Source organism: Salarias fasciatus, assembly GCF_902148845.1.
Source record: "Salarias fasciatus chromosome 7 unlocalized genomic scaffold, fSalaFa1.1 super_scaffold_4, whole genome shotgun sequence".
Lineage (NCBI taxonomy): Eukaryota > Metazoa > Chordata > Actinopteri > Blenniiformes > Blenniidae > Salarias > Salarias fasciatus.
This window is the reverse complement of record NW_021941229.1, coordinates 23,167,794-23,193,397: the sequence shown is the minus strand read 5'-3', so window position 1 is coordinate 23,193,397 and position 25,604 is coordinate 23,167,794. Positions and strand designations below refer to the sequence as shown.

Here is a 25,604-nt window from a genome sequence, read left to right as displayed (position 1 = left end):
CCAGCAGACTTCTTGGGGAAGGAACCGCCGCAGAGGTCAACCTGCGACTCCATTAATGCTTATGGCAACGCGGCGGAGGTGAGAGCCAAAGTCTGTGAAGGTAGAAAAACTGCTTGTGGTGTTAATACATATCTGAAGTGACAAGGTAAAAGGGTCAGATGTGGTCTGTGGGATGAAGGTGAAATGTGGCTGCCTTTCAGGGTCACTCCAAGGTTATTTCTGGTTTCCCTTGTGGACAAACACCTGATGTAAGTGAAAAGAGCATCACTCCCAAGGTAGGAGCGCTAACTAGGGGTTGCTAGGAGACCGTGATTGGTGTCTATGTGTATGTGTGTGTATGTGTGTGTGTCCGTTTATAGTCTGCAGGACCCATCTGGTTGTTTAAAGAACATCATGTGTTCACAGTGACAGGTGTTCTGCTGTCTGAGGGCACATGTGAGGCTCGCCAGCAAAAAGTGGCGCCCTAAAGGTGAACTCTGAAGAAGAATGACTCTCTAATGAAAGAATAAAACGCTGAAAAGGTTTTCAAAACCTCTCACCGAGCCTGCAGTCGTAATTAATGTGGCGTTGAAGTGTTTGATTTTCAGCCTTGTAGTTGTCAATTTCATCTTTTTTCTTGTTTTTGTTTGTTTGTCAGATGGTTTCCTTTCACCCTGAGCTAAAATGTGTTTGACATCCTTGCATTACAGGAGTGTGTATTCTGTATGAGGACACAAAAAATTGCTTATAAAACCATTTTTATTACTTTTAAGAAACATTGTGTTTAGAATGAGGATTAATAAATACATAAATCACTGAATGTCTCAGGAATACACACTGTGTGCATGTGTGTGTGAAGGTGTGTGTGTGTGTGTAATGGTTTTGCATTAGTGTGATTTTGCAGGTGTGTGTTGGTGTTCGTGTCCAGGCATTTGAGTGTTAATGAAAACGTGTGTTCCTACACGTGTGCCAGTGTGAGCGTGTCTCTCCAGCCTGGCCATCTGGTGGAAGCATGTCACAACGGACACACTCCGGACCGACAGGTAAATCATTTCTGATCAGGCACGACTTGCTGGAGCCTTCCCAAAGTTCCACGCTGATTTATGCGAGAGCGTGACAAGTCGACTCGGTGTCATCCGTTCAGCAGAGAAAGGAGAGAGAGAGAGAGAGGAGGAAAGTGAGACAGAGCGAAAAGAGAGAAAGATGAGGCTCGTCCTGAACCTTGTCCAAACTCCGCAGGCTGCCACGATGAAGGGTATATTTTTTTATCAAGGTCTGCCAGCCAGGCTACACTGACAGTCCTATTCCTCTGCCAAAACACAAACACGGAGAGAGCGCGAGTGAGAGAGAGAGGAGAGAGAGAGAGAGAGAGAGAGAGAGAGAGAGAGGGACACGCTGGAGAAAGTTGGACAGTGGCGAAAACAAGTGAAAAAACAAGGTCTCGGGGTTTTTGTCATCTGATTTTCATCACGCGTTGCTTCAGTGCGTTTTGCGCGACTTTTCAGATTCGGAGAGCACGTCGCAGGGAGCCGACGTCCTCATGGAGGGAGACTCTATAAACCGATGCAGTGAAACAAACTGAGAGGGCTTTTTTGCAAGAATTAGACCTAATTTTACAGCGTCTCTGCACGGTTTAATCACAAACACCGCTGCAGGAAATGAATGCAGTAATTCCCTGTTTTGCTCCGTACTGTAGTGAGCACAAATCTATTAGCCAGGACAGGCCGTTCTATTGTTATTGATGCTCTTATTTAGGTAGACATAATTGAATTCCAAAACACAATATCACTCATTCATCACGCTGAGGGCTGACATTTCTATCAAGCTACTGATGTGCGTTCTGGTGAATTTAGTAAACTGTAAATCCATGCATGTATGTAAAAAGTGCCTGTAGTTGGCCGGTTAGAATTAGATTGCGCTAAATTACAGGGGCTGAACAACATGCGATCGGCTTCAGTGCCTACACATGTAATCCTTAAGACATTTGTGAAATAAATATCGGAGTTTAATCAAAGTGAAGTCACATCTCAGGCGCGGCTGACACCCTGACCGTTGCTGGAATCGCTCGCACTGAGCAAGCGAGTGAAACAAGACGGTCCGCACCAAGTTTTAAATCCCAGCAATTAAAATCTAAAGACCTTTGGCAGGCTGATAGGGTGAAATATAGGCTGCTGCAGAGTTTTTCCTCGGACTGTGATAAATGCTGTATTAGTTTGTTTCATCTTTGACTGGGAGTCTGTTTGAGAAATTGAGCTGGACCCTTCTTTTTTTTTTCCCCCCTTCTGTCCCGATGCGGAGTTGATTTAAAGGCCTGTGTTACTCCGTATCAATAAGCTGTTATGGCAGCCAGAGCCACATTCACAATACTCCTGTCATCCCAGAGGGGGGAATTTGTTTTTCAGTCTGACACTGTGCTGTAGAAACCGGCGTCTTCTCCTCTTCAAACACCTCAGCAGTGCAAAAAGGGTTAAAGCTCATCTCAAAGATGCGAAAAACAGAAAGAAGGCCCTGCAAGGACAAACTATTGATCCTCTCCTGGGTGTACTGCCAGTGTTTCATAGAGAGGTTCATAATTTCCTCTGAACTGTGTGTCTCTTTCTCCCTCTCACCCCCCGTGTCTTTTGGCCTCTTTCTTCTTCTGTTGCCCCTAAAATGTGGCCAGAGGTGTGAATTATGTAATCCCAAATGCTTGTCACTCACCTCTGAAGTGTGAATTAGTGTTCTGGCTCAGTATGAACTGATTACACATCTGTTCCTGTGTTGGCAGCACAATGGTGTTGGTTACAAACGGTTTCCAAAATTAGGAGTGTGGGGACCTTCAGGGTTCTTGAGATCGCTCCAGCAGGTCCCCGCAGAACGACTCCAACCTGCAGTGCGGAACTTTTGTCCCCTTTCGTTCGCCGGTGACGGTAATTAGAAAAACACAACGACATGCGCATATGTCGGAGGGCTTGCTGCTCCTACAGGACAGATGACAGAACACTTTGTTACTTTACTGGAGTCTTTCCCAAAACTCTAAAATAGTGCAAATCCTAAATGAAAATTTATAAACTTCCACCAAATTCTCTGAAACGTTGAACACGTCAACACAACTGCCTCCACTCAGCATGGCTCCTGTTCATGAAGTGACACAAAAACAATGAAATAACTCACTGCAGGTAACTTGATTGGAGGATTTTTCTTCAGTTGTATCCAAAAGTAACAAGGCAATAAAAACTATTTTCCATGTGTGCGACGTTCCTGTTTCTTACAAATTGAAAAATTAGAAAAAAATCTAACAAAAGCTGATTCAGACATTGTTCCATTTCACGGTAAGAACAGAGAGTTCCCATCCCCCACTTACAGATTTCCTCTCATTAAGTTAGTAAATATAGGCCCTGTTTATGCAAAAACATTTAAAGCGAAGATGAATTGCTTTTGTGTTTCCGTTTTTGGAAAAGTTTCGAATTTACACGACAACATTTTGAAAACAATGTTTACGTGGAATGATGTAGTTTTCATGTGGGGCCACTAGTGGGTGCTGTTGTTTGTTTTTGTAATGAAAACACACACATGCGCACAGATACACTAGAAACATTAACGTTTTTGAGCTTCTTGTATCCCCAGTGATTTTCGTTTTTTTAAACAAAACTTGCAGTCATTTCACAATAAAGTGAAGAAGGATCGCATTAAGAAAACTCCTCCAACCTGACAGCAGATTTACTATCGCCGCATACTGAGGGATTTACGTAGAACTGGTGAGTTTAATCAGCATTACGAGAAGCTGTTTGGCAAGAGCTGGAGTGTAACAAACACCCATTCACACGTAAAAGTCCTGCACTATAGGTTAATTGTACACTTAAGGCTGAGTGATATATCAAATCATTCAATTGGTACCATTATGAGATGTGTGCTTCCTCTCCTACGAAGCAATAACAGCGCTAGTTAATAGTTCTCTGGAGTCCCAACACTAATGTAGCTGTTGGCGTTTCCTTGGAGACGCTTGAATGCGCGAGCGTCGCCAGTCAGACACAACAGAGAAGCGCCAGCAGCAGCTAACGACAATGAGACAGGATCACAAAAAGGCAGTCACATCACCCCGGCGCTGTGATGCCACCGCCAAGTTCACTGTCGAACGGATCATGTGTTAATGTTTGAAAATGCGGCTCAGACTAAAAGCGGCACCACGGGTACCCGTGCGTGACTTGTGAGGAAGCCGGAGGGGAAGCGTGGGCGGAAAGAGGGGCATGAACGGAGGGTGAAACTAATAACTTCATTAAAGGCCGGATGGAGAACCGAATGTAAAGGTAAAGGTAAAAACTCAAAGTATAAATGCGCTACAGTGAAAATCTATATGTGGATTTTGCACTGTGGCATATATTTAAATTAGTTCTCATAAGACAGAAACTAACATTTGTGAGATTATGGGAGGAAACTCATGCAAACAGGGAGAACATGCAAACTCCATACAGGAAAAAAACAGCCAAGCCTCCACCGTCTGTGAATCAGGAGTGTGAGCCGCTCCGCATTCCTACAGACATTCTTAAGCTTCTTTGTGAATGAGAAAAATTGTTTCCAACAGAAAAACCTCTCGGCCTGAGTGCAGTGTGAGGTTGGAAGTTTTCCAACTTTAGAGGGAAACTCACAAAATCCCGTCGTTGGGCGCCACACCCCGAGGACAGAAGAATGCAGCACAATGAGAGCACTGCGTGGCTCTTTAAGATCCGAGAGCGACTTCCTGTTCCATGATTCGGGGATTCAGGGATTCAAAGAAAGGAAAATCTCCTGAGACAGAAACCTGACGATGCCTCAATGCAATGAGAAAACGGTCTCATAATGTCAACGTGTTTCCTCAAAATGCCTTCAGAGATGAATGGCCTTGTGCAAGTTTAACCTTAACAGCGCTGCCTCTCGCTTCACTGAGTTATTGAGGACGTGGTGTTTTAACAAGCAAACAGTCCAGCAAGAGTTGATAGTCACACAAAGTTGTGCATGAGAGCATTAAAGCGTTCATGAATTGAAAATTTCCAGTTTTTGTCTTCTATATATGGGTTTGTTGTTGATGTGTGCCATATAATTATCCAAATAAATAGCATTTTCTATTTTTCTCAACTAAATCTGAACTTACTCGCGACAAAACCTGACAAAACTGCATCTCTGAAAAACTTCAGTAGCACGAATGAATGAAAGCACCGGACGCGACATGAAAGGTCTGAATATTAATTCATGTATGGGCATCAAAAGTTACTGTACATACACACACAGAGACTTTTGCAAGCGTTAGTGTGAATTTAGAATAAATTATGTTTTTTATATTCTATTAATCCAGTCATCCATCTTGATATGACATCTGAAATGACATTTTGGTTTATGGGCACAATTTGTGGCCAGGAAGTAATTTGTGGGCACAAAATCGTAACTTTAGGCCAAAATATACTATAATGTGGTGACAAAATATGTGGCCACAAAATACAATTTGTTGGCCATAAAATAGTCATTTGAGGCTAAATAAACTTTATTGTGGCCATAATATACTATTCTGTGACCACTACATAGTCATTTCAGGCCAGATTATACCACAATGTGGCCACAGAATAGTAAGTTCAGGCAATAAAACATTATTTTGTGGCCACAAAATAGTACTTTGAGGCCAAAACATTCTATAACGTGGTCACAAAATAGAAATTTGCGGCTATAAAATACTATTAGACTAGTGATCTGTGGCCATAATTTAAGGACCTGATTCAGAAGTCATGCCTGGGACTCGGTAGCCATCATTCCCTTAGTAAGGACTCAAACACATGGTTGAATAAAGTGTCTAAAACCAAGAGGCAAAGCTCAAAGCGGCGGGATGCGCCGTCAGGACGTTGAAAGGTGCCGCTGCATGTCAGCACCATGGACAGCGCAGCGGTGCTGCAGGGCACGAGCATCGCGCGCCCCTCGTCTACATAAATCCATCATTTCAACCATTCTCCCCGATGACATCCATAACTCAGCGGCACATTCATACCACACTAAAAACCTGTTTGTTTTAATCTCATAAAAAGGCAATTCACAGCGATCCTGTGGGTGAGGGTCATAAATAATTCAACAAAGTGGGATAAGGTCACTCCATCCAGCAGCCGCACCGAGTCCCGTCTGGAGGATCGCGGGAATGTGTCGCTCTGATGCAGCGAGCGCATCAAACACGGTGCAATGCACAAATGTCTCCCTTTTATTATTATTATTATTATTATTTTTTTTTTTTGAAACATCTGGGCGGATGAAGTTGAGGGCGGAGGTGTCCCCGCTGGTCCTTTAAGCCGCGCGCCCCGCTCACCGGAGCCGGTGGGGAACAGTTTGGAGCCGGGGCGCGTGCAGAGAGGGGAAGTTGCACCGCCCCGGTTCAGGCAGCAGGGCTGCATGGAGCAGATAAAAGCTCAGATAGTGATTGAAAGTGATGGTAAAAGGATTTAGCCGAGGCATTAACAGAGGGAGGAGAGAGAGAGAGGGAGAGAGAGAGAGAGAGAGAGAGAGAGAGGGAGAGGGAGAGAGAGAGAGAGAGAGAGAGAGAGAGAGAGAGAGATTTTCCATAAAGCCTTTTTTCTCTCTTTCTCTCTGCCCTTGAGCATCCCGGGTAAACCCGAGCTTGTAAAGTGGGAAGAGGAGGAGGAGAGGAGGGAAAGGAGGGCGGGCACAAGCCTTTCCTCAAACTCAATATTTTATACTTTTGATACTCCTTGACGCGGGATTTCAGCCCTCTTTTCTCAGCCGTTTCCAGATCTAGGACACCGATCCTCCGTGCGCAGCCGGAAAAAGTATCCGGCAGACGGCAAAAAAAACAAACAGCGAGCCGGGGCAGGCTGGGAACCGGAGTACAGTGAGGACCGCGGCCGGGATCCTGCACATACAGTGGATGGTTGAGGGAGGGGGGGCCGTGTTCTCTCCTTCTTTTTTCTTTCTTTTCTTTTCTTTTTCTTTCTGGCCGGAGAGGGGGGACGTGCCGACCAGCCTGGCATGTTAGAAGTAAGTGACGGATCGGGTGAAACCTCTCGCAGTCGCATGCATTTGTCTCTCCGGCTCTCTGAAGTCTGCACCGGCGGAGCTGCGCTGACTTGCTGCGCGTTATCCGGACCCACTTCGGGACGACGGGACTTTCGGGTCCATTTGCTCCGTCTTAAACAAACGCGCCGACGCGTTCAATTGTGCACAACACAAACACGGGCTTGTGCACGGAGCGTGAGCGGCGCTGCTGGGTGGGATGCACTACTGTAGGTTTCGACACACCCCTAGAAGGCTGGCAGTGCCGGGAAACAGCTCTGGCGACTTCACTGGAAGTGAACTAAGTCCAGAGGGCTGGATGGGACAGGCTGCGGGAGGACCTGGCTTCTGCCAGTGAGGGATTATAATCAGAGAGAAAACCTTCACTCATTCTTTTCAATTAAAATAATCGAATTTTAAATTAAGTGAATACATCTGGCAAATAACTTTAGCTGCAGTTAAAAGTTTAATATTTAAAAGAAAAAGAAATCCGCGGTTTGCTTTTTGAAACTTCCAAGAAAATGACTAATTGACAAGAAAAATCTTCAAACACGTCGACACTGAGAATCTAATCTTTCGTATCTTTGCACAATTTGGAGAAAACACTTGGTACGTGCTGTTAAATCTTTCGGATGGATATTTCTTGCAGCGCAATTATTAATATAACATTATAACCCACTTTCCATCTCCAGCTCTGGCGAAAGATGGGAGCAATTACAACTCCTGCACGCACAGGCGGCACCCGGCAGCAGCACGTGTTTTTACGCACGACGTTAACGACACAATGTGGGGCTTTTTAGAGGAGAGACAGACATGCAGCTTCCAACATTATGTCACCGAGTAAACCCCAGGTTTAAGAAGATTTATTTGTATTTGGAGCCAAATGCATGTGCCACGCAATCACTGAAAAGTTTTCCTGTCGTCTGGAGGCGCGTTTTAATGCGTTCTGTCTTCTTTGAAATAGTTGTTTACATGTTTGAAATGATAAATGTGCCATAAACTAAACCGACTAACGCTGACCCTGTTTCCATCCCGCTGCAGGACAATCACTGGAGCCGGGGCGATCCGAGCAGTCCAATGGATATACCTGGACACGCAACAACTTCTTCAGCCTCCCCAACAAAGTGCGCATTTCGCCCGCAGGACGCCGCGCTTTGAGACCTCGATCCGCCTGAGCATCTCCCACCCGACTCCCGCTACACTATGGTTAAAGCGTACGGAGAGGTTAATCTCTGTAACATTATCCGCCCATCTTCCTCAGGAAATCAGCCGTCAAAACAAGAAAGTATCCCGCTCTCGGATCTCTGGGGGCCGACGATATCTGTCAGGCGGGACTGAGCGGAAGCTGCTGATACTGTGCTCCTTTTTTTTTTTCCCTTTTACCCCGGGTGGGGGGTTTGTGTAGAATATCCTCTGTATGAGTTGTAGTATGGCGGCATAGGGATGTCCTCCACTCTCTCCTCATGATCGCCGCTCCATGCGCTTCAGCTCCTCTCTGAGCTCCGTGGCCCCCCTCACCCTGCGCCGGACCCCGCTCCACACACCCCCCAGCCTGCCATGCTCCTCCAGGCCGTCCTGCTGCTGCTGCTGCGCTGCCTGGCCTCCACCCTGGGCCAGTACGAACTGTGCAAGTCCCTGGTGAGCACGGACGAGGGCTCGGTGTGGGAGCATTACGCGTGCCAGCCCAAAGCCGCGTCCATGAAAGACTACATGCGCATCAAGGTGGACCCGCCCGGAATCACGTGTGGAAACCCACCGGAGAGGTTCTGCACTCTGGTGAGTTCACATCAGGACTCCCATTGCATCATTTATACTGCCGTCATTAACTTTTAAATGTGCTGCGCTATCAATATCTGAAATGTGAGGAGTTTAAACATAACATCTGCACTGACAAAAAAACAAAACTGTTTTTTATTGGAATAATGTAAAAAGTTTCAGTTATTTATAGCATCACTGAAATAAATGGGCTCTACAGAGGAGAATAAAAAGTAATGGCGTGCATTTTCACCTATAAGGTCAGTGAAGGAGTCACACCGTAAAGCTATAGGGACCTGACAGGGAGGACTTGGCATGGCTCGACCTCTTTCAGAGACATCTGGAGGTGTTGTTTACATTAGTGAGGGACTTGGCAGCCTGGTATCCGGTTTGATTTGGGTTTCTAGGGGACCTCACACCTCCTCTGATAAAATGCATATAGCAGGGACCTTTTAGTTCCAAGGACACTAAAGGGTGAGCTGCGGGGAAAACTCGTTAAAATGTCTGCCACAGCATTATTTAACGCATTTCAGCCTGCGGGCCAGTCCAAACTAATGTGGATGTAATAATTTGAAATAAGGGTTATAAAATCAGAATTATAAGATGGCAATTAAGCTTTCCCAGACCTTGCCTCCTGAGTGAAAAAAGTTTGATATGTGAGGTTCAACTGTGTGTGTGTGTGTGTGTGTGTGTGTGTGTGTGGAGTTCGTCCTCTTGATGATCGGCCCACTGTCACCCGGGCGTCCACTCACCGCGTGAGACGGCCAGAACTGAAGGTGCCAGACCCTTCTCAACAGCAATGAGTCAAAAAGCATCTCCACAGACTGCTGGCCTGTCTGCAGCACATTAGAAAATCATGTCATGCTGTTAATGAGGTGTTTATACTCTGAGTGACTGGAGAGTTTAGTTTTTCCCCTCATTCCTCCCCCCCCTCGTCTCTCTGCCTTCCTCTCGCTGTAATAACTAGCGAGCGGGGGTCATTTAGCAGGGGCAGGAGAGGATGTTGTGGTCCTCGGGTACCTAATGGTTAATGATTTGTTTAGTTGCGGAAACCACTGCTGTCTTTAGAAAAGCTTCTCCGATGACTTTGTTTGAGGGTGGCGGGGGGGTGATGGACAGCATGGAGGAAAAAGACAAGGGGGAGAGGTGAAGAGAGATGCTCGCTGCCATAACGTATTGACGTCTGCCCCCTAATGGCCCTGGCCTGGAAACTTCTATGACTACGTTTCTGAGTGAGCAATGATGAAATATTGATGGGCTCCTTAATGGGCTTCCTTACAAGGGTCGGCCAGCGCCGCTCCATCCCAAGAATCCAGAGTGTGCTGCTGGGGCTGATGAGGCCGGAGGAGAGCGAGGGGTGCAGGGCGGGACAGGAAGGAGTCTGGGCTTAGTCAGCACTTTCACCTCGGACGGACGGACGGACGGATGGGGTCTGTATCGTGGAAAGTTCTGGTTCCTCTCAGGTCATCGGTGGCGGGGGGGAGGAGATTTAACTCAGCCACCCCCCCCCAGTGCGCTGGCAGGGGATTTGGAGAGCGAGGACACTGAAATGAAAGTTTACTTAAGAAATGAGGAATGTCAGATTCAAATTCCCTCATAATGAGAACGTCCGGAAGGTTTAATTCTCAAACTAGATAACTTTTTGACAGTTATTTTTTTAATCATTCAATATTCTTATGAGACATGCGATCATCCTGAATTACATTTCACTCAAGGGAGATCTTTACATGTTAGCTTAAGAATCAGTTCATCTACAGTTTGACAGAGAATCAAGGTCACTGTGTGTCCTTCTTCTGGACACTGACTTGGCGTTGTTCGAGGGATACTTGTACACAACTTCTTTCTGCCCCGGGATTTGGCAGCTTTACAGAAAATCCAGTTTCCTTACCTAATTGGTTTACATTTACATTCACTCATTCAGCAATCCCACAAGTCAAGGGAAAGTCGGGGCACAAAAAAAAAAAGAAAGAAGAAGAAGAAATAGACTGCATCGCCCAGTGCGCAGAGCAGCTCATTCTTAATAAGACTTGAGACGTACTGCGGAAGATGCTAAATAATTTTTCCCCCCCTTTCTCTCGCCCTGCGCGTGCTCCAGAGCGTTCCTGAAAATTATGGGAAAATTCACTTTTTGGAGGTTTTGATGTGGAGGCGTACTGTAGCTTTCCCTGCTTGCATGGGTTTACAGTAGTTTTCGCTCACTCCGTCTCCGCAGGGATGCATTTTTATTTTTTCTACTCTATTTATCTCTGCCGTTCCCTGGGAATGCAGCATCTCTTCTCCTCAGCCAAACAGGCCAGCATGTTGGCTCCTTTCAACATGACGGGCTTCCAGCACTTTGACGAAGATGCTACTGTCACTAGCGCTGTGTTCGCAGCGCCGGTAGCTTCTCTGTAGTTCTCTCCTGTATGATAGCTGCTATACAGGCGTAATGCGTAGTTGTAGGTGATGGAGTGAGGAGGTTTTAAGGAGGCGTGTTGCAGAGGGGGATAGCTAATGATGAGGGAGAGGTGAGAAAGATCCCAGCTTAGCTAAGCAGAAAGATGAAATCAGACCACAGCTCCACAGTAGTGCACACACTGTCGATATTAAAAAAAAGAAAAAAAAGAAAAGAAGAAGCTGCACTGAGAAAGGTCTCGCTGTGCTGTTGTTTGTTATTTTGTTTTGTTTTTTTTCCCCCGGTTTTGAACCAAAACCTTCAATCAAACGTCTCTCATGGGGCCGAGAACAGAGAGCAGCCGAATGCAAATGGAGAGAGCGTGTGTGTGCGTGTGTTTTGTGTGTGTGTGTGTGTGTGGGAACGTACAGTGTGCGGTGACGTTACCTTGACGAGCAGGGGTGTGTGAAACATGTGCACGAGTTGGCCGACAGTGCACGGGAGTACGTCTAAGAAAGACAAAAGAAAAAAAGGAAACACACATACACACACACACACACACACACACACCTTTCCTGTTCCATAACACATTTGCCCATTTTAGAAGGTAGAATATCTGCCAGCTCTAAAAATAGACATGAGAAGGGAGAGAAGCTGCGCAGCAGCGGAAGGGGAGCATGCAGGAAGGGGAGGAAGATGGCAGCTGCTAGTGTGGAGCAGTGCATCCCAGGCCGGGCCCGTGGCCACGCGTCATGCTCCCTGTCCGAGGCGGCCCTGCCAGACCCGGCTGACCCGCCCCGCTCGGCTCGGCTCGACCCGCCGGGCCCGCCCCTCCCCGGGGTTACAGTTAGCCCAGGTGGCCGGTGTCCTAATAACACACCCTTGGAGGTGAATTTGGGCGCAGCGTGCGAAGGTTTGACAGTGCGGGGCATAATTAACGAAGGGAACAGGAAGCAGGGAACAGACAGCTGAAGGGAGAGCCAGAGAGGTGGGGGAGGGTGGAGTGATGTAATGGCGTGGCTCGCTTCCCCAACAGGACTCGGCTAGAAGTGATCAGAGAGCGTTTAGATGTGTTGGCAGAACGCGAGGATAGTTATAAGTGAGATTTATCCCTGACTGAGGTGATACTAAGAGGGATTGGCCACAGGGGCTTAGACAGCCCGAGGTGAACTCAGCAAACCGCCGCGTCTCACCCGTCAGGATCCCCGGACTGACGGATGCTCACAAATAATGAGATACGACGAGAGCAGAGGCCAGACTGTCAACAATAATGGCCTGTAAGCTCAATGTAAACCCAAATCCCATCAAAGAGAAGACACGGCTGAAAGTTTTATTGCTCTTTTTGTTCTTGGTTGTTGCACAAAGTGGGAAAGTTGATACTCAACATGTTTAATCGCAATGAGAGTCACTTCAGCTGAGATATGTTACCAGTTAACAGTAAAACATTAAACCCTCGATACGCCCGCAAAACGTCTGATGCTCCAAAATACAGTAACAGGATACGACAAAGCCTCCGGCGGAGACGATGAAAACCAGCTCCGAAAAAAAAAGGTTCCAGAACAGTGAGAGTGCAGTTTGATTCAGACATGAACTGAGACTTTTTAATTCTCACCCTTTAGATTTTGAGTCTATTTACAGAGTACATTGACCATCATCACGAAGGAACTCAACTTTTTACGACGACTTGCATTAATCTTTCAGTGATTTATTACAAAATATAGATATCGTGTAGATTGAGGAAAGGGAAAGGGGTGAGCACACTTCTCTAAAAACAGACTCAACATATCAGCATCAAAACTATAAGAAAATAAGTCACAACAACATCCAATAAAAACATCCACTGAGAAGGATCAGGAAGGGAGTTAATTCTGAAGTAACTTAGATGAGGTAGTGTGTGAAAACCACGACCGTTTCTGTATCAACTCTCCCAAAACCTTTCAATCAGCAGTAATCCTCTCAAATACTTTACTCCATTACAACCACAACAGGGGGGAACGTTCAGCCAAATCTTGATAAATCTGTACAGTAGGACTGGCGACCGAAAGGTCAAAAGTGTGATAACATGCGTGCCGACAAATGCCAGAACTTTGCGTCAACATTTCCAACGCAGCTCCTCGGGGAGAGAACGGCTGATTTTAGGCTTGGAAGTCTGTTTACAGATCTTGTTAAAAATATTACATAAAGCCTCCTGTAGCTTAAGAGGGATCAGAGCAAAATCTGATAAACTGCCTCAAGTGATGTGACTGGAGAGGCCCGAGACTGTAAATCTGAAAAATTAAACAAATCTGAGGGAAGGAGTTGAAAAGGAGTACATTTGATAGACCTCTAAAGTCTGCGTCTCATCTCCGCTCGAGGCGAGGGGCTCCAGGCTGCATTAGTAGTAATACTGATAAACTGAAAACACTGTCAGTGGTCATTCTGGGTGAGGGCTGAAGAATGCACGGATTAGAAAGAAAATGCAGCAAATTCTGCTGAATGGATCCGATGTGAAATGAGCTCATTTATCATTTCGTTCTGGATTGATTTATCTAAGTCAGGTTTGTGGGTGGTTGAAGCTGATCCCACGCTGACTGTGTGACGGACTCTGGACAAGTCCATCAAGTCCACCATGGGGCAAAAACAGACACAATTCCAAGCCCAAACTCGGACCAGACAGCAAACCACTGCACCGCTTCGCAGGCCGCTGTCCATAAAGAAGGTTGATGCACTCACCGCCACCAGGTTCATTTATCCACATTTCTATTTTCCCTTTCTTAAGGCTTGGAGGCATTTTCCCCTCTTTATCTCCGTCTCCCCTTGTGATCAGGTTGGATTTCATATCAGACATCCATAAAACCTTTTAGGATGTCTGTGAATTCACCTCATCGGCGACTCATGGAAAAGAGACGGTTGGTCAGCAGAGGGGGAAAAAAAAAAAGGGAAAATTGATCAGAGAGGAGAAACAGAGTGCTGCATTTCAGCCTGTTTTAAGTGAAAGTAAAAAAACTTGTAGATGTTGAATCGTTCTAATGTGAAACAGGGAGTTTAGCATTAAGCTAATATATGCTGCTGTCAAATGTGTGAGAGTTTGCAGCTCTGCAGTAACTTCCTGTGTTCGGTGCCGGTTACCGGCTGTCGGTACCGCCTGAACCCTTCACTGGTCCCGGTCTGACGGTGGTGGTTCCAGCAGGACCAGCTCTGCTGCTGCTGCTGCTGCTTTCGGAGCAGCATGGCGTCTCTCCTCCGTCCTGCTTCTCTCCTCCTCCAGCACAATCACACATGCCTACAGTAAACATTTACTTTTTCCTCGCACGCGCACACACACGCACACACACACACACACACACACACACACACACACACACACAGACATAAACAACACCCGCCCACGCAAACACACACCTAAGACACATTTATACTTGCCAACTGCTGTTCGGTACCCAGCAAGACATTTTACAGCGAGCACATAATCACTTTTCCAGGTGATTAAAGAAAAAAGGCCAGTATATGTCTTGTACTTCTATAGATGCGGCCAAGTCTCACACACACACACACACACACACGCAGACTTTCTGAGGGGAACACACACACATACACGCACGCTCAGACGTGCACCGTCTTCACTCGGGGTAACGAGAACCTCCGGTCTGATGGAAAAAACCTCCAACGAAATAAAAGATTAACGTCATAAGTGAAAAAGCAATATCTCTTTCTCTTCCCCTCTGTGGCCTTTTTAATGGGAGGGTCATTTCATTTGATGTTTCTCCAAAACAAAATAAATTGTGTTCGGTGTGTGTGTGTGTGTCAGTGTGTGTGTGTGTGTGTGTGTCCCTACCTTTATTCCCCTTGCTAGCAATATAAGAGAAACTTCTATAAGTGAAGACAGGAGTAAAGAGGAGAGGGAGGGCGGGGAGATGACAGGAAGTATTTGGAGGGTGGACAGAGACGGTCATGAAGGAAGAGGAGGCGAGCAGCAGGCGGACATGCAGAGCAGCCCTCTTCATGCTTTATCGCCGTGTCACTGCTTCACGGCAGCCACTCATGTTTTGTTGCCCGGGTTGTGTTCTGCAGTAACTCACTTCCCAGCTGAAGCTTGCGCAAGACGATGATTCAGGAGGTCAAAAAGGGCCGCTCGTTTTTTTTTGTTTTTTTTTCAGTCATACTCTCTCAGTCTGAGCTTGACGGTGAACCGCTTTAGCGCCAGCGCTTGAGAAGTCGCTAATGACTGTTTAGGATCCGATTGTTATCCCGCAAGTGAAAACAAGGAAGTGGCTCGTCACGAGGGGCATCATGGCGGCTGTTGTTGTTGTGGAGACGGGATCCCGGGGAGGATAATTGCTGGAGGGGCTTAGCGGCGCGGGCCACCTGCTGCAGCATTTGGACAGGATCTGTGTGTGTGTATGTTTGCGAGAGCGAGTGTGTTTGCGGGTGTTTGTGGACGTGGGTGTGCCGGCACGGGCGCGGCGGGCAGCGGCGGAGTGGTAGCAGGAGGCGGGAGCGGGAGCGGGATAAGGAGGACAGGGCGAACAGAGGGCTTAAGCATAACCTCGCTTTAAGTCTCTCATGGGGGATAAAAATCTTCCGGCCTGTATTACTGTACATATCACCTCTAGTGTAGCTAATCCTAAAGGGCTCTGCGAGGTCAGGACAGGCTGCTGAACGGCAGCGTGCTCATACTACATTTAAGAAAAACAAGAAGAAGAAGAAGAGGTGACACGTTGAGACCAAAGCTGTGTTTTTGATTGTCGTGTCTGGTCGGGTTTGTGTATTCGCTCACGCAGCATCTGCGAGGAGGACACAGGCGCACTTGAGGAACTAACCTACATGCAGCGGGTGTTATATCTGGGACAGTGTGACAGTGAGTTCTTTTTCAATAGGATTTGTAGGGCAGAGGTCATCCCCACAACAACAGCCGACTAATCTTGCTTTCCGTGTGTCTGGGCTCAGGTCGGGGAATGCACCAAGGCGGAGCGCGGCAGCAGCTGGCCCACCGCAGGGCAGCCACGCTCGCTATCGCCCTCTTCATGAGCCTAATTACCTTTCCTGGTTGCAGTTGTTTGCGCTCGTTGTAGATTATCATCTCAAGTGCGTTCGGCCCGACATTGATCTCTATCTGCGTCACTGAGCGAGGGATAATTGGGTTATCAGATGGAGAACAATGCTGATATGTTGCTCCAGCGAGAGAGGGGGAAGAGATTATCAGCAGGTCCGGGTGTGAAGATGCCATCGCATCGCCGCTGCGTCTTCACAAGCATCCCGAGCCGGCGCCGCGTCTTCGCCGGCGCACAGCCTCCCTCGGCACCAGCTCAGCGTTTGCTTATGTTGGGCGTTTCCCCCCCCCCCACTCCGCGTTGTCACCATAAATCAGATGATTTATAATGTCGGCCTCGCAGGATTGTAACTTTTGCTTTTGTTATTAGAGCGGCAGAGTGGGTTTGAGTGACTGCTCACTCTCCCGCGGTACAGTCCAGTGACTTTTATTCCACAGTCGGGGCAGATGCTGCTCCGCGGCGTGTTGGATGTGAAAAAGCGAACGTCTGCAAAGACGCGTGATCCGAGCATCCATACTGTGCAGCATTGTTTTCACGTCAAGGAAAGAATCTGCTGTTTTATGTGACGCTCAACCTGAGATCTTCGTCGTATCGCCCAATCAGCTGCTCCGGGATTCAAACGCCGCTGTGGAAAGTCTGGATTTAACGCCCTAATTGCAGCGAAGAGGAAAACTCCTGAAAACAACCACTGTTAACTTCTTCAGCCGATCCTGCAACGTAATCTCCATCTGTATGCTCAGCATGTTACAAATGTTCATATATCTGCGGGAGAATTTGCATCTCATGCACAAATCTGTCAGGCTTGCTCTGAGGCTTCAGTCACCATTTTCCCTCCAAGGATGAAACTACAAACTCTGCACGGCCGCACTTTCACGCCCGCGGGGGGTTCGCGCTTGATAGTAGGGGGAAAAAAAAAAACTGAAAAACAAGACTTAGTGTGAAAAGTCAAAGGCAATCAAGTTTACTGGGCCAAACTTGAAGCACTTTCAGCATTAATGTTACTGCGAATTAGTTTCCCCTCCATTGGTGTAGCTCATGCTCTGTGGAGGCAGTTCTGAAACAACATGAACGCTGACCAATAAATGATCACACACACGCAAACACGTGATATAACTCTAGAACAGCAGGGGTGTCAAACATAGGGTCTGTGGACCGAAACAGGCCGCAGGAGGCTCTAAACCAGCCCGCCAAACCACCAGCCAAATTGTTGGTAGCTGACACCAAACAACACCGAGACCCGAGCAGAGATGTCGCTGATGCTGCCATGAAAGTTGGCAAGCTAGCATTAGCCTCAAAGCCATGCTGTCGGGGGGGGGGGGGGGGGTTGTAAAAACATGCATAATGCAACAGCGAGAGGAGAAGGGCTTTTTTTTGGACATTTCACTGTATTTTACACCAAAAGGTTTCATTTAAATGGGCTTCATGTTTGCATTTTCCCAACATTTTCCTCATGTATTCACCGCAAAAACAACAAAGAAAAACATTCAAGTGTGAACTAAAGTGACTTGAAATGTGTTTGCCATCACTAAATAAGGTGAATTTTAAATTCTACTTAAAGGTGCATTAAGGAGTTTTACAACCTTAAAAATACTTGTTTTCCACCATAAATATGTTACACATTTTTAATGATGTGTACAGTGTGCCCTGACATATTTATTACAAGTACCTCTAACAGCGCTAAATTGTCACTTGAAAGTAGCAGTGCCGGTCCGGCACAACTGAGCAGGATCTTCCAGAGAGTAAGAAAAGACTGGCTTCTAGCACTGCCACAGCTCCACACAGACTCCACCAGGTAAAAGAAACTTAAATCTTACTTGAGCGCTACTAAACGAGTGAAGAAGGAGTTCCCCCCTTCCGTGCACGCGAGCCACAGGCATGAGTTTTTCACTAAGCTGCATTACGCCCAAGGCCTGCAGGGGGCGCTGTTTCGCATAAAACGTGCAAACTCCTTAATGCACCTTTAAGGTTATATTTAAGGCACTGATTTTGTTTTAAATGAGCCTTTATTTTCTCTAAATTAGCACGATATCCCAACTGTGTAAGGCATGGCATAAAAATGTTCGATGCACTCAGATTTACATTTTACCCAAGTGAAACCTTTCACTTCTTACATATAATGTTCTAAAAAACATTGATCATGCAGCTTCAAACTTTCATAGTTGCTTCTCTGAAATGTACCCACTAAAACTAGTTTTGCAGAGAGGTCCCCATTTGAAACGTGGTTTTTGCTGAATTAAAAGTACAAAGAAGGAAAATGCAAGGTCAATTAAATTAAAAGTCAATCAACTGCATTTTTTTTATTTGGTTGTTTTGTGCTTTAGGTGTGCAAATACTCACGTGACAGTTAATGTGTTTACATGAGGAAACGTAATTAATTCAAGTTTAAGATGTAGGTCAAGTTAGACAGCTTTAGTGTTTTGCTCGAGAATGATTGAAAAACCAAAACATTAATTTTGAACCTTCTCTTGCGGCTCCAGTCTCACGTTCACTCTTTGTTCCGTCAGTTTGAGCGTCGGCGAGTCTCCGTTCCGTCGTCGTCAACGGCGTAATTACCATTAACTCATCAAGCGTTTCAAGATGAGAGGGTGACATTCCTCCCCAACTACGAGAAGAAGCGGCGCTCACATGAAAAGTCAGGAGCAAAACAAAGAAGAAAGGGGAAGGAGAGCGGGGGGGGGGAGAGGACGAGAGAGGAGGTGCAGGTGGGAGCCAAAAGAAAGCAAAAAGCAGGGATATTTATACCATCTGTTCCATCAAGAGCTTGTTAAGCATATTGCAGTAAAATTCAGGAACGCTATTGGATTTCCAATAAATAGAAAGAAGGAGGATAAGATCAGCCGTAAAATTTAATCAGTTACTATAAATGTAAAAAACAAGGAGGAGAGGTTGGAAACGGGTGAGAGGGAACTTCACAGACAGGAAGTATATCGAGGATATTATATATTTGGGATGTGAATACTGTGAATTTGATAAAGTAAATATGTACATAAGTAAGACAGGGAGTGACCCCCTTTGATTCAATGAGCGACTGTGACTACATGCAGGAGAAAATAATAACCTGCTGTATCGGTGTAATTAGTACATCCTCGGGGCACGGCGAGCCGTCTGAGTGCGATACAATCCAAACAGCACAAGAGCGGAAATTTGCAAATTAAGCACCAGGAGAGAAGACTTGAGGATCTGGGGGATTTCTCTGTGTAAATATTTTACCTTCTGTGGTGACGGGAATGTCAGACAACTGGCTTACAACAGTCAGCTGGATCAGCTTTAGTGGAACGTCTGCGAATGTCTCAATGTGAGAAGGAAGCAACTGTTTGAAGTGAGGATTCCTGGACGATGCATCAACTTATACGGCTGAGATGAGTTTCTTTTAAGGCACAAGTAATAAGATGTTTCCAGCAAACATGTTCTGTTAATTTTTCCCCCCCCCAAAAAAATCCAGATTCTCAGATAAATCTGCAAATTTGAAAACATAAACTACACTCACAAATCAGAAACACCAAATGCCAGTTAAATAATGTAAACAAAGTGATATACTTGAGAGTTAAATGGAGTAAATGTGTCATGTTTAATAAAGTTGTGAGTCTGAAATCTGTAAAGTCGCATTCAGCTTCAGTCAAGTTGTTAGACTTCTAAAACTATGACTCACAGTTGCTGAAATGCAGATTTTTGTTTTTAAACTGTTTGATAAAAGTAAAAAAATATAGATCCAAGTTCTGAAATATGATGGAGAAAATGTGAAGTAAAAATGAACCTGTGACTTCAGCGATGCATGGTAAGTTTTGGGGGATTTTTAAGCCTCTTTCAGGTGGCAGTGGGTGGTGGTGGTAGTGCACATGTACAGACACCATTTTCTGTTATGCTTTACATTTTCTCGGGCTGGTTTGCTTCTCCGAAGAGAAACAGCATAAAAGCATCATTAGTGTAACCTGATCACCCTTAAATCTAATAAATACTTAATAAATACTCATTTGTATTCATAGTGCATTTGTCAGTTGGGTTTTTTTGGATTGTTTTTCACAGTTCTGCTCAGACATTCTCATAAAAGTGAGATTGTTTGGAAAGGTTAGAGACTTGATTGAGACCTGACGCAACATTTTGAGTTCCACCTCGTGAGCCGTGTTCAGAAAGTTGTGTTTTCAGTGACTCTAAGCTCCACTGCCTAAAATCATAAACAAGACCAAAGACTTCAGTTTTTTTTTTCCCTGAAAACACTGGAGGTTTTGTGCTTTGTGGGGCCAGGATCCACCCCGGACCACCTCTCAGTTAGCTGCAGCGTGTAATTCAAGCTTCAGGGTGTAAACTTTGAGCATATTCGAGCCAGATGTCCTCACAACGCAACTGGGAAAAGCATCAATCACTTGACTTTTTTCTTTTTTCTTTTTCTGGAACTCCACTTTCGAGTAAATGTAAGACAAATCTGTCCTGGTAGGAAATGAAGATGAGACGCGTGAGATCTGAGCGACTGAAAGGCGTTGCTCGGTGCAGGTGGAGCGAGGCTCGCGGCTCTCTGCGAGCGGTGTGAATAATCCCGTTGACTTTTAGTTGTGTGAAGGGGGGCAGCGGCTTGAAAGTCTTGGCACCACTAGAAGAGGAGGATCAATTCTCCGGAGTTAAAAAGTGCAGCAGCGCGCCGCTGTCTATGCAAAGACAGTGATGATGCACGATCCTCTTGACCTTCACACTTCCTGTTGTGCTGTTTGGCAAGTTTACTTTTAAGCTCTCTGTCCCTTTGATCCCCTGGCGTGGCGCTTTTCGTTCAGACACATGAAGACTCCGTTTTTCGTCCGATCTGGACGTTGCTGAGTTTTAGACAGTGGAAATACGCTCGCAGGTTTCAAATGAGCAGCTAGAAGGAAACACGCAGCAGCCTCTCGTCCGGTATCAGTTCCTTTGTGGTAATTTGATGAACACGGTATTATTCTGTGTTGTTTCTAATATTAGCTTCATCCTCAGAGCGAGGCTGGAGTCTAACCGCTCCGTCTCCATCTGCGTTGCAGGAGAACCCATACCTGTGCAGCGATGAGTGCGACGCCTCCAACCCGGACCTGGCCCATCCTCCTCAGCTCATGCAGGACCGCGAGCGCCACGGCCTGATCACCTACTGGCAGACGGTGACCTGGAGGCGGCACCCGGAGCCCCTGCTGGCCAACATCACCCTGTCCTGGAACAAGAGTCTGGAGCTCACAGACGACCTCCAGATCACGTTCGAGTACGGCCGTCCCACCATCATGGTTCTAGACAAGTCCATGGACCACGGGCGCTCCTGGCAGCCGTACCAGTTTTACGCCGACGACTGCCTGGACGCCTTCAACATGCCGCCCAAAAAGGTGCGCGACCTCTCGCCCGCCAACATCACGCGGGTCATCTGCACCGAGCAGTACTCGCGCTGGGTCGGCTCCAAGAACGAGAAGAACGTGAAGTTCGAGGTGCGGGCGCGCTTCGCCGTGTTCGCCGGGCCTCGGCTACAGAACATGGACGGCCTGTACACCCGCATGGAAAGTATGAAGGGACTGAGAGACTTCTTCACCTTCACCAACCTGCGGCTGAGGCTGCTCAGGCCCGCCCTCGGAGGCACCTACGTCCAGAGAGACAACCTGCTCAAGTACTTCTACGCCATCTCCAACATCGACGTACCTGCCAGGTGAGGGCCGATGCATTATTTGATAAAGGACACACAACTTTGTGTTGCTTTACACACACACACACTCCTAATATGGAAACCACATTTATTTATTTATTGGGGCTTCATTTATTTACACCACTGTTTTGGTAGTAGTGCTTAGTTAAAGCTGCACACTTTCTATCTTCTTCAAAACCAATAATCTGAAGGCTTAAGCACACATTCAAACAGCATTTGTGTGAAAGATTTAGTCGGGTCGAAATTGTTGTAACAGCAGAATTACCACGGACATCGTTTTCAGGTCTTCGTGTTTGCGGCTGGAGCTCGATCACAGGAATACAAACCCTCTCATCAAATCTCTTTGAATTAATAGCCTTGTTTCACGAGTAATTAAAATGTATGAAAAACTGTGACTGACTGGAGATGTGCGATCGTCTAAGCTGCCGAGAAAGTAAATGTAATTAAGATAGTCAATGCTACAAGCAACAGATTAATGAAATGTTAACTGCAGTTTAATATTATTCTGACAAAACGGCACAAGCAGGCAAAAAATTCCCCACAATCCATACAACTGATGGAGGTTCTGATCCAAACTGGGAGGTTAATGGGCTCTGGATTGGAGCATGAAACATTTCAATGGGATTTCCTGAGTTTGTGGAGCCGCAGTTCGTCTCTCCAGAGGCGAGTGGCCATTCCGTCGAACTGCAGGAACAGATTTAGTTTGTGCCGTGGAGCGATGATGGCACCGAGTGATTTTTTTGCCTTCACTCGAAAACAATCTTTGGCAGAGCGCGGTCCGGGGCTTGGAAGGAGCTCATCAACCAAGAGACAAACGTCTCAGGGCGGCTTTCACACAGCTTCTCCTGCCAGTGACATTGGTCATTTAACCAGAGGAACCAATGAGCAGAGCTGGACAGGTCCTGGATTCATCATCAATCTGAGTTTCCACACAGATCAAGGTTTTAAGCTCGACATCTGCTTGTATGCTTCCAAGGGAGCGCGTTGCAGATAGGGAAAGGGAACCAGAACGCCATATTTTAGACATGCCGTTACATGCTATTTCCATCTTTTCCCACACTCAGATGGGGCAGATAGTGGGGGTGGGGATGACACACACACACCATCTGCTTTGACACTTGTGGACACACAGTCCAGCACAGCCACTGTGATCTGAGGGCATTTAAAGTGACCTCTTCTCTCTCTCAGCATGAATTCTGATCTGCCTGTCACCGGCCTGTGGGGACAATGATTAATGACAGGAACACGCGGCCTCGGTGGTCCAACGTAAAGCACCACCCGCGCTCCGCCGGGGGAGCCGGGAACCCTTACATGGCAACTTTGTGACAGTGAACGATGCGCCGGCCGTCATGCGCCTGCTTAGCATCAACAAGCCATCTTTCCTACCTTTCAGAATTATTATTCCAATCAATACCGCGGGCTGACATTTGAATGGTATTTAACATCCTTGGTGGGATGGCACGGAATGGGAGGAAGGAGGCATGAATTCGTGGGTGTATGAGTGTAACGGGGGGAGGTTGCGGGCCAGGAGGGGAAAGTGAAAATGAGCGACTGTTTGAGCAGGGCGTTGACCGATGTGGAGCCGAGGTATGGCGGAGGAGAAGAGGGGGAGGTATGGCGGTGGTGTTTGATGAAGTCCTGAGTGGATGCTGACACAGCAAACACACACACACACACGCGCGCGCGCACACACACACACAGAGAAACACAAACACACAAACAGCCCTGTGGCATTGTGGAAAGGGCCTGCAGGTATTGATCACAGCCACTTTTCAGGCTCAGCACAGAATCAGAGTGAGGGAGAGATCAGCCCGATACCCTGGAGATGAAACAGTCCATCATCACGCCAGACCCTCCTCCAAACCCAGCAGATTTAATATTCATCCATAGTTATTTCGGGGGGGAAAAAAGGATGTTTTAAATGTATTTAATAACCCAGAAGTGTGCAACATCTTGAAATCTATCGCCTCGCTTGAAGTCCCCGCTGTGCCGCTTTGCTTGAAACAACCCCGGACGCGTAAACTCAATTTCTCTTCATTTGTAGCAGCGCACTTGCAGAAACCTCTCCTAATTTGTCTCCGCATCCAGAGAGGTGGCCTGGTGGCAGCTGGCGATAGTGTCAGTATGTGATGGATCTGGTAACAGAGGACCCAAATTTAGCCTGGTGGAGATGACTGAGGCCGGTCCGTCTTCCGTCCCGGCCACCCACACCTCCCGTAACATAATCACTAATCAATAAGTTATTCTGGGCAGCCGGGAGGAGTATTAGGTGATAGTGGTGGGGGGTCCTCAACAGTACAGTACAATCAGGAGTGTCTGATGCTTACGGCTGGGAAATTGATTTTGGGGAGCGAGACGATTAGTCAATGTTCCCCGGACAAAAGGCTAAGCTATTTCATCTCATCTCATCTGGCCTTAGTAACATATTGGGATTTCCAATGCTTAAAATTTGAATAATGAATATTCCTCTCCGCTGGTGCCCTGGCAGGGACAGCGCACCGAAATGGGTTTTATATGATCAAGACCGAGTGGCAGTGTACCGCAGGTCGCCACAGTAATGAGATATGCTGGTGTTATCGATGGAGAGAGGCTTGTAGTCACTTCCTGACCGTATTGTGTATCCCTGGGCCTCGAGCTGTTACTCTCCGACTGAACCCAGCTGAAAGTAATTATTATTAGTTAACTGCTTTAATGGCCCGAACAGAGACAGTAAAACAAGCTCTTCTTCAGCATCCATCCACCGGTGGAGGATGCTACCTCTGTGGGATGCATCTCTTTTATCTGACGCTGCACTGTCAGAGCGCCGGCCGGCCTCTAAAAAGCTGGCGCAGGTATGCGGGAAGTCAGGTACTCAGAGCTAAATAGTGCTGCTTTATCAATAAATGCGTAACCTGATAGGGCATTAAGTGCAAACGCAGGCAAGCTGCGTTTGATGGGAGGGAGGCTGCAAATTTAGATTTGTGGACGTGTTGAAAACACTCAGCAAACTGAATCTTGAGCACGCTGCGAGAGGGCATCCTGGGTAGAGGGCGTCCAAAACCAGAGGCAGGACGAGCAGTTCTGAAGTGAGCATGGAGAGGAGAGAAGGTCAGACAGAAGGAGTGCAGGCAAAGTCAAAATGGATATAGTTGATAGGATATTACAATATGAATCAGCATCGCTCATTTTGTGCTACAAAGTTCTCCCAAGGTTAACTATAATGAGCTGAAGGACTGACGACTGTATAAACTCTAAGCCAAGGTGTTTGGGCTTTGGAAAGCCCTGGGCTTTATGTTCATTTTACAGGCTATATCCAACCCTTAGATGTGCCTATTTCCATATCGCTGATGGGCCATGTGAAAGCCATCTCCAACCATCAAAGATAGAGTGGCGGGGGCCTCAGCTCGATCATCATTTACATCAGTGAAATCATATTCACCGGGAAGCTTCACTCATAAGCGCAGCTCTCAAATTCCCCTCCCATTCATTGGATCTCCATCTTTCAATCCCCGTCCGCTCCGTCCCATCTGTCAGCCGCGCTGCTGGACTGCGGCGTGGACCGTAGCGGGCCGCGGCCGGCCTGTAGTCTGCATTATGGATTAGACGCGGGGTCATGGATTGGGTCTTTTTAATGAAATAAGCAGCAGGTCGTACAGTGGGTCTTTATAATGGAATAAAGGAAAGGCTCTAAGCTCAGGAAGAGCCAACTAAGTGGATTAGGGCCAAGACGGAGGGAAAGGAGATGGAGCAGGATGGCGGAGCGGGAGATAGACGGAGTCTGCATCGTTTTTCTCTCCCGGCTCATCATGGCTGCAGCATCAGGTTCTCAGCGGCCTGCTTGACTTCT

At 46.8% G+C, this 25,604-nt stretch overlaps 1 protein-coding gene across 1 annotated transcript in view; it reads left to right on the top strand.

Moving 5' to 3' along the window:
- Positions 1-8,394: 8,394 nt before the first annotated feature.
- The window catches only part of LOC115382695 (netrin-G2-like), a 69,637-nt gene continuing 52,427 nt past the window's right edge, over positions 8,395-25,604 (top strand). The window contains 2 exon segments of the mRNA XM_030084531.1: positions 8,395-8,754; positions 21,138-21,781. Coding sequence (XP_029940391.1) covers positions 8,536-8,754; positions 21,138-21,781 — 863 coding nt within the window. The 5' untranslated portion in view covers positions 8,395-8,535.